At 39.9% G+C, this 14,073-nt stretch overlaps 1 protein-coding gene across 1 annotated transcript in view; it reads left to right on the top strand.

The window, feature by feature from the left end:
• si:ch211-186j3.6 (neural-cadherin) overlaps positions 1-14,073 on the top strand; it is a 338,768-nt gene that overhangs the window by 117,975 nt on the left and 206,720 nt on the right. The window contains exon 6 of the mRNA XM_037746583.1: positions 2,696-2,945. Within this exon, the coding sequence (XP_037602511.1) occupies positions 2,696-2,945 (250 nt within the window). The remainder of the gene's footprint in view (positions 1-2,695; positions 2,946-14,073) is intronic.

Genomic DNA, 14,073 nt, shown 5'->3' with positions numbered 1-14,073 from the left:
ATGGCCCACTCTGACATTCATTACAGCAGAAGGATTCTGTTTCTGTTGGCATCAGAGGGCAATGTTCTTTTGCTTTTGTTTGCTTTTGCTTCACCTCCACGCCGGTACCAGTGTTCTACCTATGTACGCGGGAGCGCGCCTGCAATCAGCGATGAGGTGCTACCATGGCGATGCTCACGAGCACTATGAGCTGCTCTGGCCAGAATTAGGATGAACTGAGGGCCTAAATGATGAGCCAGTATAAGATGAATAAGGGTTGTTTTAGCTGTGAAACATACAAAGCTCCTCTAGTGGAGTCCCAGAATTAAAATATAGAGCTTTAAATGGAGCATAATAGGTCGCATTAAAGTAAGTTTTTAACACTAAGATATTCTAAGAAATATGAGCAGACAGACAGGCCGTTACAGTGTTTGATGGTTTATACCAAAAGATGCCAACAGAGGAGGGGGAAAAAAAAGATGGCTTTTGTTTTGGTCCATTTCGTGTTCACAGTCTGATTACAAACACACTAAGAGCTGTAAGCATGACGTCATTTGGACTAACAAGTAACTCTGTTGTCCTACATCATCAGCTCTACACGAACCAAACGGGCAAATGTGCCAGAGCCCAAACCAGATTACAGGTTAGGTATGAAAGCATCCTTATGTTTTTTGATTTTTCACTTTATTTCTCAAACTGAATTTTCATTAGTGTAATAAGGGGCACTCTTCTCTGTTGCAGTTCAACTCGGTGGTTTAGGGCACTTTCATCTTGCAGCTTTGTGGGGAAAGATGTGTTTTGGAAATGTAATTGATTTTAGTTTAATTTGATGGTTGTTCAGGATGATGAAAGACTGGAGGCTACAGTCACCAAACATTTTATTTAATACCGCAAACACTTTGTAAAATCAATGAATCTATTATATTCCAAAAAAAATTGGACTCGTACTGACATAATGGAATGAAACAAATTTATGAGAATAAACACTGGCTGAGTTAATAATCAGACTTTTAATAAACTGAGATATTTTTGTTTTGTTAACATTTTGTTAAAATGATTAATTTGAAGTTCCCCAAGGCGTTATGGCAATGAAGAAGTATAGTTTGTAAGCTGAAGCAAATAATGTGTTTATGTGTGTACGTGCATGTATTCATTCATGTGCACGGGTCTGTGTTTGTGTTTGTTTTTGTGTGTGCATGGGCACGAGCCAATTGCAGTGTAAGGCGAATTGGAGAATCGAGAGTTTGATGGCAACATGACTTGTTAGCGAAAAAAATATGCTTATTCAAATCCCTGGTGGATCTTTTCAGTTTTAGCAAGGCAATCAATTCGTGGCCGAGCGAGTCCTGGCTCCATGGATTCCCAATGTGTAAAGCAGAAACAGAAATGTTGCAAAATGACAGTCCTTTCAATGCATGCTGTGCAAATAACACTTACTCCCCTTGTGTTATGGGACGGAACATTTAAGTCAGTGGGAGCATCACTTCCTTCGCAATCTTCACTTTGCTCACATAGCATGAGAAGTGAATAGATATCCTGTGCGAATGTTGACTTCCTTTACTCAAATACAAGAAAGAAGAAAAAAAAAAAAAACAGCTTGGCTCTGAAATAATAAGAGAACAGATTGTACTTTCTTGTTTGATTCAGCTACTATTTTCTCTTTCAGCAAGACTTAAATCAGTATGCTTTATTGGCATAATAAGTAAGTTTGTTGCAAGTAATTTAATTTTTCAAAAGAAATCCAAGTGGTACAGAAAAAAAGGAAGAAAAAAAGAACATAGTGATGTAGCCTCATGTTAGTACTGCTGTTTTTCACAGGATAGCTCAATCAATGCACAACCCTTGTCCATGGACACCAGCCAATTGAAGTAATATAGACACATTTATGCAAGTATGCAAAATTACACAAGCCGCTATAACTGCGGTGGCATCTCACTCGTAAATGTGTGCAATAATGCTGTTGTGTGTGTTTGTAAATTATTTTAATTTCGAATTTCTGTCATCTTTTATAGAGAAATGTGTCTAAGAGATCCTGTAGAACCTGCTGCCTTTTGAAATAGTCATTGAAATGTTGTTGAAGCAACTGGTTACATGTAGACATTTGAAAAAAGTTCAACTTTTCAGCCAAATTTAGTCCACTTTAATAGATGCTAAGCTAACTCTATAATATGGAATGTGCTGTTATTATGGAGATGTTCCAACAACAAACTTCCACTTTTACAATTTGATATATTTCTGATTTTATTTAACCTGCATTGTACGGGTGTATATCATCTGATTACACTACAATGAATTATACATTGCAGATGTGTTGATTGATAAAGCTAGCAAAGTCTGAAAAGTGTGGCTACTAGTCTTCTCTACTACACGGCACTTTTGGCCACCATCATGTTGAGATTGGACAAAAGTGATATTTGTTTCCCAAAGTCTATGTTCTAAACAATTTTATGCTAGTGTTTTGAGACTAACAGCCATGCTCACAAAGGTTACATTCATCAACTGACCATGACACTCTTGCTTTCACAGTCGTAGAGAGCCTACTCCACCAGAGTAATGGAGGTGGTGTTAGAGAGCACATCACATAAATCCGCCTTCATATATACCTTTTAGGGAAAGGGAAAAGTTTGTATCTATGGTGCCCCGATTTTGTCTTTGTTTAGTAACTTCTAACTAATTTCTTTCTTTCTATTCTCCATTTCTCTGTTTTCATCTTTAGTGTCAGCCAATGACTGTGACTCGGAAGAGAATGCCGAGTTGACCTATTACACCCTGAGTCCAGACTTCACCATTTCTCCCCACGGGACCATCTTTCCTGCTGGGCCTCTGGACTACGAGAGGACCAACCACCTCTATGAGTTTGTAGTGATGGCCATTGACAAGGGGGAGGTGCCTCGCACTGGCACAACTACAGTACGGATTCGAATGGCTAACGTCAACGATGAGGCACCGGAGTTCTCCCAACATATGTAAGTACGAATCTGGCTTCTAAACTCCCGATACTCACCCAGCTGTTCAGCTTCTAAGAGATGAGACACAATGGAAAGAGGTTTCGATGGGATGCAATGAAACTTATGGTTAGTTGTAGAAGCTGTTATAAGCTCCCCTTAACTCTGTGTCGGAATCCTCCGTGCTGGTGAGGGTGACACACGGGATGCTAATTTCTTTTGAGCAGGACCACATGACAGCACCATGTTATACGGAAGTACCTCGATTGTTGGCAGCATTGCCCCGGACTCAATTCAATGCAATTCAATAGGATTTTCTGACATTTGACATGAGTTGTCGAAGCACAATTAGGACTATGAAATACAATGAATGAAATTAACAAAATTTGAAATTAGAAAACAATATAATAAAAAGAATATGTTTAAAAAATATATATAATAATAATAAAATAAATATATTAAATAATAGAATAAAATAACGGAATAGTTAAATAAAATAAAATAATTGATATACTAGTAAATATAATTAAAGGGGATGGTGGTGATACTCTCTGCACTGGAAAGCATTGTTGCAGACAAACAATCTGGGTCAGCCTCTCTAGGTTAAGTTCTGTTAACTGCCAGGATGATACAACTAGGTTAGCCTGCCAACATTCCCAGCGCTTATGTACCATTCACATTTTTGAGCCACTGCATACAGTTGGATTTTCAGATGTAGTCTGAGGAAAAATACACCGATATTAATTAATTTTGAGAATAATCATTCGATGCGATCTTAGTTCAATTCCAGCCACTGTCTGCCAAAATGATTTGGTCGGGGTCAAGTAGAAGATGTTGCAGTTCTTTTTCGGATTAAATTGATGACTTATTCTACCCCTTTCATTTTCTGTCTTTATCGTGTGAAGATGCACTTTAAATACACCTGGAATAGTGTGGCTCTGCACTTAACCAGCTAATGCAGAATGAACTGAAGACTTGTCAACTTGAGCCTTTAACACATTTCTACCTGAGTGATGGGCAGATCTATATTGCATACCAATTTATGAGAATATAGAGGGGGGAAAAAACAGACAACCAAAGCTGAGAGGGAGAGAGAGAGAGAGAGAGAGGGAGAGAGAGAGAGGGAGAGAGTGCTGCTTTGTCAGGTCAGCTCCTCACAGCTGCTTCCCAATTCAACATCGCAGCTGCCGTTAACCACAATTCCAGTGTTGCTGTGGCGCCTGCATCTTTTAATTGGTTGATTTTCTGGCAGAGAGCTGGGCAGATTGGTGAGGCAGGGTCAATCAGCCATGCCCACCAGCACCCTCAGGAGGCCCTGGGCCCGCACTCTTGCGTCTGTGTATGTGCTTCTTCCTGAGTGTGTGTGTGTGTATGCATCCAGTAATTGGTAAAAGGTCCCAGCAAAGTGAGCTGTTGGTATGGACAGAGTGATGTAGTTATAAAGTGCATTCATGCATCATGCATCTGATATGCATGTGTTTATGTTGTTTATAGTGGGAGGGGATTAGTATGTGAGTGCGTGTGTGTTGGGTTGTATTGATTAAACTGTACTGGACAATCTATTATGTATCACTAACACATATTTGCACACACATATCTCCAGAGTCATCCATGCAGGCACACACACACACACACACACACACATGTGCATGCTTGTGCAAATGCATTTATATGCATGCACACACAGGGGCAGGAATGAGCAAACTCATGTGTTATGTCTTTGAAGAAGCAGATACAGAAGGGACAGTTTGAGAGGATACAATTTATAAAGATCAAATGCCTCAATGTTGCATGTATGTGTGTGTGGTAGAGACTGTGAACACATGTGTGTTAAGTCCATGCATGTGATGGACAGAGAGGAAAAGAGGGAGAAAGCGAGAGAGGTCATTAAATATATCATTATCGAGGCCTATTTGTCTTATTTGTATCGATTCTTGGAGTTGGAAGCATGCGATAATGAGTATCCATGTGTGTGTGTGTGTTGCCAGTTCAGTGTAAATGTAGGCTGCAAGTCTAAAAATCATACTGAACATTGTTATTTTGAAGTCTGTCTTATTGCTGCCTTCTTTTGGATGCTGGTTGTGTTGTTGACATTTGCTATTGACCATCAGTGCAAGAAAGAAAGAAAGAAAGAAAGGCGTGGAATGAATAGAGAACTCCTTGTTTTTTCATGTTTCCATCGGTCCTACACTCTAGCTCTCAGATCTGCCTCTTCACTGCATGGCTCTCACTTCCTGGTGAGTGACAGAATAGCCGCCTTTCATCTATCTGCTGTCACTTTGCTAGCTATCAGGACCTTATTACTGTACCTACAATCAACCTGCCTGTTGCCACGGAAACCACCCTGGGAGTCTTCCTCCCCTGTTGCATGGCAGATAAAACCTGATGAAGTGCCCTCCAGGGTGCCCTTCCAGTGAAGGAAACATGATGCAATGCCCTCTGTAGGGTGCCCTTAAATGGAGGAAACATGATGAAGTGTCATCCAGGGTAAGCTGTGCCAATACAAAAAAAAAGTGATAAAACGTCACTGTAACACGGAAGATCATGGACGTTTGTGTTGTGATTTCGGTTTTGCTAGTGCCTACACAAAACAAAAACTAAATACAGTATATCGATTTGTGCAGCGCCGTCCATTCCAGAAAGAGCGCCAATGTGTTGCTGTTTAGGAACCGATAAGCAGAATTGAATTTTCTTTATAGTTCCTTTATAATCAGAATTTTGGAACCGGTTCTAATTTGGGACCGGTTCTTAATGATCAACCCTACCCTCCAGTGGAGAAAACATGATAAAGTGCCCTCTAGGATGCCCTTCCAGTGGAGAAAATGTGATAAAGTGCCCTCTAGGATGCCCTTCCAGTGGAGAAAACGTGATAAAGTGCCCTCTAGGATGCCCTTCCAGGGTAGAAAATGTGATAAAGTGCCCTCTAGGGTGCCTTTCCAGTGGAGGAAACGTGATAAAATGCCTAGCGTGAAGTCCCTGAAGTTACTGTTGTTATACACGCTTGTCAAGCGTTCCAATCTTGCACTGTATGTATGCAGTTTACTATGACAAATGTGGCGGATTCACCACTTAAAATTAGCAATAGTTTTTAAAGCCAACAAGTCCTTGATTTTAGACAGAGGTAGACAAAGGCAGGCTTCTCATTTTTAGTCTCCGACAATCAGTTTGCCAGCTGAAATGAAAACCGTCACTGGCAGATCTTATCAACTGCTGCTGCTGCTGGCTTGCTAATTAACTTGACCTCTCTGAATTGGTTGGAAACACAGTCTTTACCTGGAACATATGAACAAAATGGTCTTATATATTCACTTAATGGCTACTAACAAGAACATTATGACCACTCAGTCCCATGTCATGATGTAAAAAAGTTATAGCTACATATCCAGGTAAAATGTGATTGTGTATAAGACATGAAAAGACATGCAGCTGTAGTATTACATTGTCTTTAGTGAATAATGCAATACTATGTTATTGCTCTGTAATGTTAGGTTAGCGCTATAGTTAAAAAAAAGCTAATTAGCTGAACATACTAACATTTGCAGCTTATGTTAGAGCAGATAAACCCAGATAAATGGACTGAAAAAAATAAAGGATAAAGATAAAGGAAAAAAAAGACACGACACAAAAGAGACACGATTGGAAAGTTGCTGGAGAGGATAAGCTATCAGTTGCCCAAGTGAATGGGGGTGATTCAATAGACATACTATTCTAATATGTAATAGGAGGTGATTGAATATGAAGGTCAAGGGAGTTGGTGAGAGGTGAGAAAAAGTGATGCTTCTCTTATACAACACTTCATTTCTCATTCCCCGCTTTTTGATTCCCTGTGTTGAGATATTGAGAACGATGACACAGTCAGACATAGAGCAAGGATAACGGTCGCATGCAGTTTAAGGTCATGCTGACTTCAAAACAAAAGCACTATATCCGTTTACCACAATGATAGACACCTATTATATAAAAAAAATCATTGTAGTTTTGAAAAAAATGTGCAACCCTAAACCTCTTTCAACTGAGAAAAAGCAATGTCTTATAACAGCACTTGCTTTGTTGACCCCTATGCATGTGAAGCTTCACAGTCATCGAGCACTAAAATGTGTCAAGATAGGCTTACTGACGGTAAGTAAAGCAAACCTAAGACGGTTGTCTTTCCCCTCAATCTGTTTGGTTCTCCCTTTAAAAAAACATACTAAAGATTCAACAGATCAAGCTTTTAAACTGTACGAGGGTAAACAGACCAGAACCCAGCAGACATATTAGAATATTGACAGAAGCAACTCTCATAAAATTGGTTCACATGAAACTCTCTGCTCACATATAAGCGTATCTAACCCACCGCCTTAATAAGATGGCATAATTTAAAATGTCAGAGTCCTGACTTATTATCTTGCTATGGCAAACACTGCCGCTTCAGTGCTTATATTGCAGCCACGTCTGCGAAAGTTATTACTGCTGCTCACCGTCGACCCCACACCAACCCCTGCCCCCCACCTAATTCAACAAGCAAATGGAAACATAGCATTGTAAGCACCGATTAACAGGGAATCAGACAGGGGGGCATTCCAGCAAATAAATAAAACAATCAGTGTGCAGTCAGCTGACTGCCCTGACCCCCAAGAATTCAACACACACACATAGACACAGTCCATTACTCCGTTCTCCATCTATGCCTTATCTGGATAAACTAAATTAACTCAATAATTAAATTCAGTAATTAATTTTCACAACCGGCATCAGGCACTGGCCGAAAGGGACGCATCTATTTTTCTCCCTAGATCAACAGAACGAAAACAAACTAAAACAGAAAGTAAAACAAAAAGGTTAAAAAAGTAATTAGTGTGTGGCGGTGTATGTCTGAGGCGGTTTCCAATTGATTGCAGCATTGATCCGGCCAAATTAGAGTTGTGGTAGAGCCCAAATGTGATTGCGAAAGGCGTCTCACTGCTGCTTGACTGCTGGGCTTTTTGCTTCCTCTCAGTGATCTGTCCTGATCTCTCTCCCTACTCTCTCTCTCTCTCCCAGATACTCACATAGACAGTCCTTCATGCAGTAGAAGCCTACAAAGATCTGCTTGAAAGCATTAGAGGGTATTTGTTGAAGTAAGGTTGATGTAAGTGTCAAGAAGGATTAACCTTAAAATGCCTCCTGAAAAATTTGCCATAGCACCATTATCTACTTGGTGTGTACTTATGAAATTTACATCATGCTTGGCTTAATATTTTAAAGTGAACAGCCAGCAGTGTAGGTATAGGTCTGCTTTTATGCTGTTAAGGACACAGATGCTGTATTTTTCTTCTTTACCATGTCATTATAATATTCAGTTCCCCATTTGTATTGTCAAATTGTAGTCTTCCACACTATCTTATCCATCTCAGTTTTATTTTATTTTTTGGGGTTAACACTTGCGGGCACATATTACATTAGGTACTTGTGTTAGCGGACATGTTCCACACGTCATATCAGTCTGCACAATCACACATTTTGGATGGCACGTGGACTCTTGTGGAAAAGGCCCACTGACAAAAAAAAATATGTCACATGGATCCCTGAAGGAAACGCAGATGTGGAAATTTGTCAGCCTGATCTCACTTCCAGGGCGTCAGATACCGACGCTTGGGCAGTGGCCTGCAGCGTCTTCATAACGACGCACAAGGCGCCCTTTAGCATCTGTGTGAGATGAAACATTCGTGTCCCGTGTGAACCAAAAAGTTGAGTGTTTTTTACCCATTATGTTATCTCAGGTGACTTTATATCGTGTGATGCTACGCCATTGAGTCACATGACGTTGCATCTGTAGTTCACGTTACGTTACAAACATACTTATTTTAAGTAAAACCATGATGACCATTTTCTTAAGAACATAGTGTATTGCAATCAAGAGCTCCTTAACAATTACTGAATGAACCTTGTGGTGAGATAATTTTGTCAACCACCATCTCCAAGGTCAAGAATAAAATTCCAGTCGCAAGTAAGCAAGTCAATAATTTTCATTACCGATGAATCTCTTTTTTTGTTTGTTTTCATTGTTTAGTCTTCAAAATATAAGAATGGAATTGCTGATCACAATTACCCAGACCCCAAGATGGTGTCCTCAGATCACTAGTTTTCTCCAACCAACAGTCTAAAACCCAAAGATTCAAGTTACAATATATAAAAAACAGAAAAGCAGCAAATCCTCACATTTGAGAAACTGGACTCAGAAAATGTTTAACATTTTTGTTTGATATATAACTTAAATGAGCAGTTATTGAAATGGTTGAATTGTTTAATTTGCTGTTTTTTAATAAGCTAATTGTTTCATCACCGCCACAGACGGTGGGAGTTTTCAGCATATCACAAAGTTGATTGTCTTGCTAACCAATACAGTCCAACATAAGCTATTGTTGTCATATCAGGCCGTTCGTATTTATAAGCCTAATGGTTAGCCAACCCCATTTGAATCTATAATGATTACCCTCTCTGCATCTGTAATGAAGAAGTAGAGCTAATTTGGGGAGTCAGGACAAAAGAGGCTTAGTGGGCTGTGTGAAAGAGTCATGCATAAATTCAGCTGCACAGACAGCATCTGTAATTTTGCCATCAAATTGCAGGCAGAAATGCACAAGGAGGCCTTAGTTCTTTCTGGCTTTCAGGTAAGATAAATACAAGCAATTATCTAATGATCTTTCAAATAGCTTCCTTAGACTACAAGTTGAAGCCGTTTGATCAATGCGACCTATGCACCCTTAGAGAAACTACATAATAAAGAAACACAGCACAGCATCTCCCCTTGCCTGACTTGCGTATTGATCTGCAAGGAAGTGCGCGGCTTGCAGTGTGAGCTGAAATTACTCGAATGCTGCAACAACAGTCTACAAACAGAGCAAACGAGTGGCACATCGCTGATCTTCCCAGGCAGAACTAGTCCAACAGTTGTTGAGGCAGAAAGACTGTGACAGAACATGATCACAGTGTTCAACTCCTAATGAGAGTGCCTTGTTTTCAGTGAAAAATGAATAGGCCTTGTCGCTGGGGCGGAGTGACAGACGGATGTACGTTTATGTCAGGCTGTCAGAGTTACTAAACCTGAATTTTAAATGTGCACAAACACGTGGGCAGGTAATGAGTCCTTGATAAACGGCAGCAGAGTACATCTTTTAGTCTCAGCTTGAAGCTCAATATGCAAAAATGTCCACACAGACAGGTAATGGTGGTTGGTCGAAGGGGTCTGTCTGTGCCTACAAATGAAACCGTTGGCAGTATGGGGATTGTCTAACCTTGCACGGCAGCTGGATTCTCTCGATGTTATGTGATCACACAAGAATTTGTGGGTTCAATTGTCACACAAAAATTCATCTCGTCAGGCTTCAAGTAATGCGTTTGTGTCCGGGGCACCAGACAACGGACCGATCAGGGTCCTAGGGGGGATCTATTGCAGCTACGGGCGTGGCTTAGGTGTGAGAGACCATAGCGTGAGACGACACGGTGAGGCGACTGTTTGTTCTAAACAGCAATGGCAGCTTCTTAAGAGGTTAGCATTGATGCTGCAATAGCATCGGTTATATCAGAACTGGAGAGTATATCTTCATCGAAAGAAGAGCAAAGAACAGCACTGAAAGCGATGTTTTCGCCTTCATTAAGTTTTGCTTTCATTAGTTTTATTGACAGATGGTTCATCCAATCGCCTGCCAAATATTTTTTCAAAGTGCCTGCCCTTTTCCAAACAGTTTCCAATGACGGCTTCTCATATGGTTCTGTGAAACAAACCATCTGACAAGGTCAGGCTAGGGGTTGTGCTCAGTAACTGCAACATTATTTATGAAAGGACAACTTGATGTGAAGTATTTTAAATGTCTTTTTCCAGTGCTGTGAGCACAATGAATACGATTCAGTTCACCACCTTGGTGTTTTGGTGCCGACAAAAGTCAAATGTCAAAAAGTCTCAGCATCCAAAACAAAACTATCTGCATGGCTTGATACCAGTGAGGGTAAGCAAGAAATATTTTTGTGATTTTGGTGGACAGACTTTCTAGGATACAATTCATGACTGGGGACTGTACATCATCAATATAATTGTTGAGCAAAGTATCAAATGAGTTGTAGCTTCAGCTTAAAACTATGCAATCTATATTAAAGATGTAAAAGCAAGACATATGAAATGAATTGCCACTGTGGGATGAGATTATTACCTCCTCCAAGGAGGTTTGTTTTTGGTTTGGTTTGTTGGTTAGTTTGTCTATTTGTCAGCAGGATTATGGAGAAACTGCTTGCCTGATTTTCATGAAACTCGGTGGAAGGATGTAGCATGGACCAAGGAAGAATGCGTTACATTCTGGAGCAGATCTGCATCACAGGGCGGATACACACATATATTTTTTACGCATGGAAACGGTCTTGGCGGAGGTCTGCGCTCTCTCAAGTACCCTTCTAATTGCTCGTATTTTAGTAAAAATCAACTAATTTCTAATTTTCTATACTTCTTAATTGCAGTGATCTGCCTTATCCTCCACCAAGGAGGTTATGTTTTCAGTTTGGTTTTGTTGGTTTGTTTGTCTGTTTGCCAGCAGGATTACAGAAAAAAAATACTGGCCCGATTTTCACGACACTTAGAGGAAGGGTGAAGCATGGGTCAAGGAAGAACCCATTACATTTTGGAGCGGCTTGGCCTTGGCTGAGGTCTGCACTCTCAGGAGTGCCCTTCTATAGTCCACCCGTGTTTTAAAATAGTGACACTTACTAAGGTTTTTCAAACCAAGGGAAACATCACTGGGAACAAGTCATTACTGCTTTATACTTGCTCACTTACTCTAGCCCATTTCCGAAAAACAAAATGCAGTATATATGGTATTGGTATATAGTATTATACTGTTTAAATCATCTTTAAAACCAACCCTGTCTCTCTCTCTCTCTCAAAAAACAAAACAACAACTAATCTTTGAATATTTGCTTCAGAGTCATCGTTTTCCATCAGCCTTAGTGTGGACATAAAACAAGTGTTGATTAAGATGCACTCCATTCTTCCATTTGCAGTTATATCGTATTAGTTAAAATGTCTTGATCCTATTGCCAAGGTACTTCTTGATGTTTAACTAATCCCAAGAGGCTGCCATGTTGTATTATGCGATGATATCTGCTATCCCCAAAACGTGTCCCAACACTGTAAAGTGTGAACCCTAATGTCAACGAGGTAGAAAGGCCAGCCTTTCAAGAAAAGTTTTACTTTCAAGCACATCAGTGGTTCAGAGATGCATGTGTAAGGCCAAAAGAGAGTTCAAAGCTGAAGTTCAAAGTGCTACTCTTAAGATACAAAGACAAAACTGAAGGGGAATTTTAGAGCAAGAAGCTGAGCTCAGTTTGGTGTGCGTGGGCTGATAAGAAATGCGTGTCAAGGCAAGTTTGCTTGAATGGGTTATATATATATATATATATATATATGTTTGTATATAAAAACAATGGTATAGATGATCAAAAACACACATTTGTTAATACATCAAACAGAAAACATCTGGTTTGGGAAATCCTTACTTTAAATATCCATATTGCTCTAATGAGACAGCATTTTGTTTTGTATTTATATCCATCTATTCATGCGTTTAAGCATCACAACAATTGATGGATTGCATGAATACCCTGTCTTTGACCTTCCGGTTAAATGATTCTGTTTGTAGTGTAAAGATGAGCTTATGATACTGTTGTACATCGCTCGGGAAAACATTACTTAAATGCTTCTAAGCTTTAAACAGAATTGTAAAAGCATTGCTGAAGGATGCAGTCTTTCCCTTGCATCTTGTCCACTGATTTAGAAGCTGGCAACGGACATACACACCCTAAAAATTTGATGAGGGTTCAGCGATTCTGAATGTCCTCCAGGATAGTGATGCACACCAGCTGCTAACACAACCAAGAAAGCGAGTGCCGTGTTGAGAACTACACCTGTCTACTGTGTCTTGTTTTACTGTAGCAATATCACAGGAAAAGAAAGTTAGTTTTCACAACCACCACCTTACTCCACATTCTCACTCCTGTAATTTTGTAGTAGTAGTAGTAGTAGTAGTTAGATTACATTATAATGGAGGGTGTGATGGAGGATGGGCGGTCAGAAGTCTCTGATTCTAGTGGGAAACCTTCTTTATGTCTTTACTGTATGTTCATACAAGGTATGGTGGTTACCAGAATGGTATCTTCATGTGCATTTTTAAGGTTATTTTGAATTTTGCCCTGCAGTAGTTCTGTACGCTGCTCCTCAGAACTCTGCTAGTTTATATTTTTGCAACTGTTCAGGGACTGATTAACACCTGGGGCTAAGCAATCAACTAGCTGGGGTAACAGGAAACTGGCAATGCTGTTTTTTTTTATAAAAAAGGTACCGGCATTTAACATAGAGTATATGTCTGGTACATGTAGTCTGTTCACTATGTCGGAAACTACTTCCAAATGTTCTCAGTATTGCCTGGGAACACAACCACTTACCTTATGAGAAAGTCACAGTTAGGCCTCTTGTGGCTGCAGGTGTAACCGTTTGATGAAATTCCCTTGCTCACAGTGTGCAACACAACCACTGGTCCAGCCATCATCGCTCAGCAGATTGAAAAAGAAAAAGTCATCACTTGCTACCAGATGTCAGACTGAAGTAATGGCACAAAATCTCAGGCTAACATGGCCAAAGATGTGATTTTTGATCGTTTATGCTGTTGACCGTGGCACACGCAGTGGGATTTATCCGGAAGGTCTTTAAAGCCTGCCACCCCTGGAGTTGTTGCAGAGTATTTTTTTTCCTTCTAACAGTATATAAAGCCAGCCCTGTTCATGTTTGTTCACCCTAGATGAATTTGAAATGCAAAGATGCACTGAAAAACTGAATTAGAAATTACCCTAATGAGGTTATAATGTATAGTGATGGAAATATACTGGTGCATTTGATTGGTCTGTAAATGGATTTGCTCTTGACACATTTATGATTCATATCAATCAACATTTTTTTTATGTGGGTATTGCAACATGTTTCCATATGCATCTTTGTTCTATGTGTTGACGCACTGAACTACTGGTCGAACATGAGTTAGATAGAATTGATTTGAAACATCGACAAAACTTTGTTGAATGTGTCTCATTTTCACCTTTATAGCCAGGACACGAGTCCTCCCGCAGAGAGGTATAGGTGAGGTGTTGA

The sequence above is a fragment of the Sebastes umbrosus genome, chromosome 2 (genome assembly GCF_015220745.1).
Source record: "Sebastes umbrosus isolate fSebUmb1 chromosome 2, fSebUmb1.pri, whole genome shotgun sequence".
Classification (NCBI taxonomy): Eukaryota; Metazoa; Chordata; class Actinopteri; order Perciformes; family Sebastidae; genus Sebastes; species Sebastes umbrosus.
This window is presented reverse-complemented; position numbering and strand designations above follow the sequence as displayed.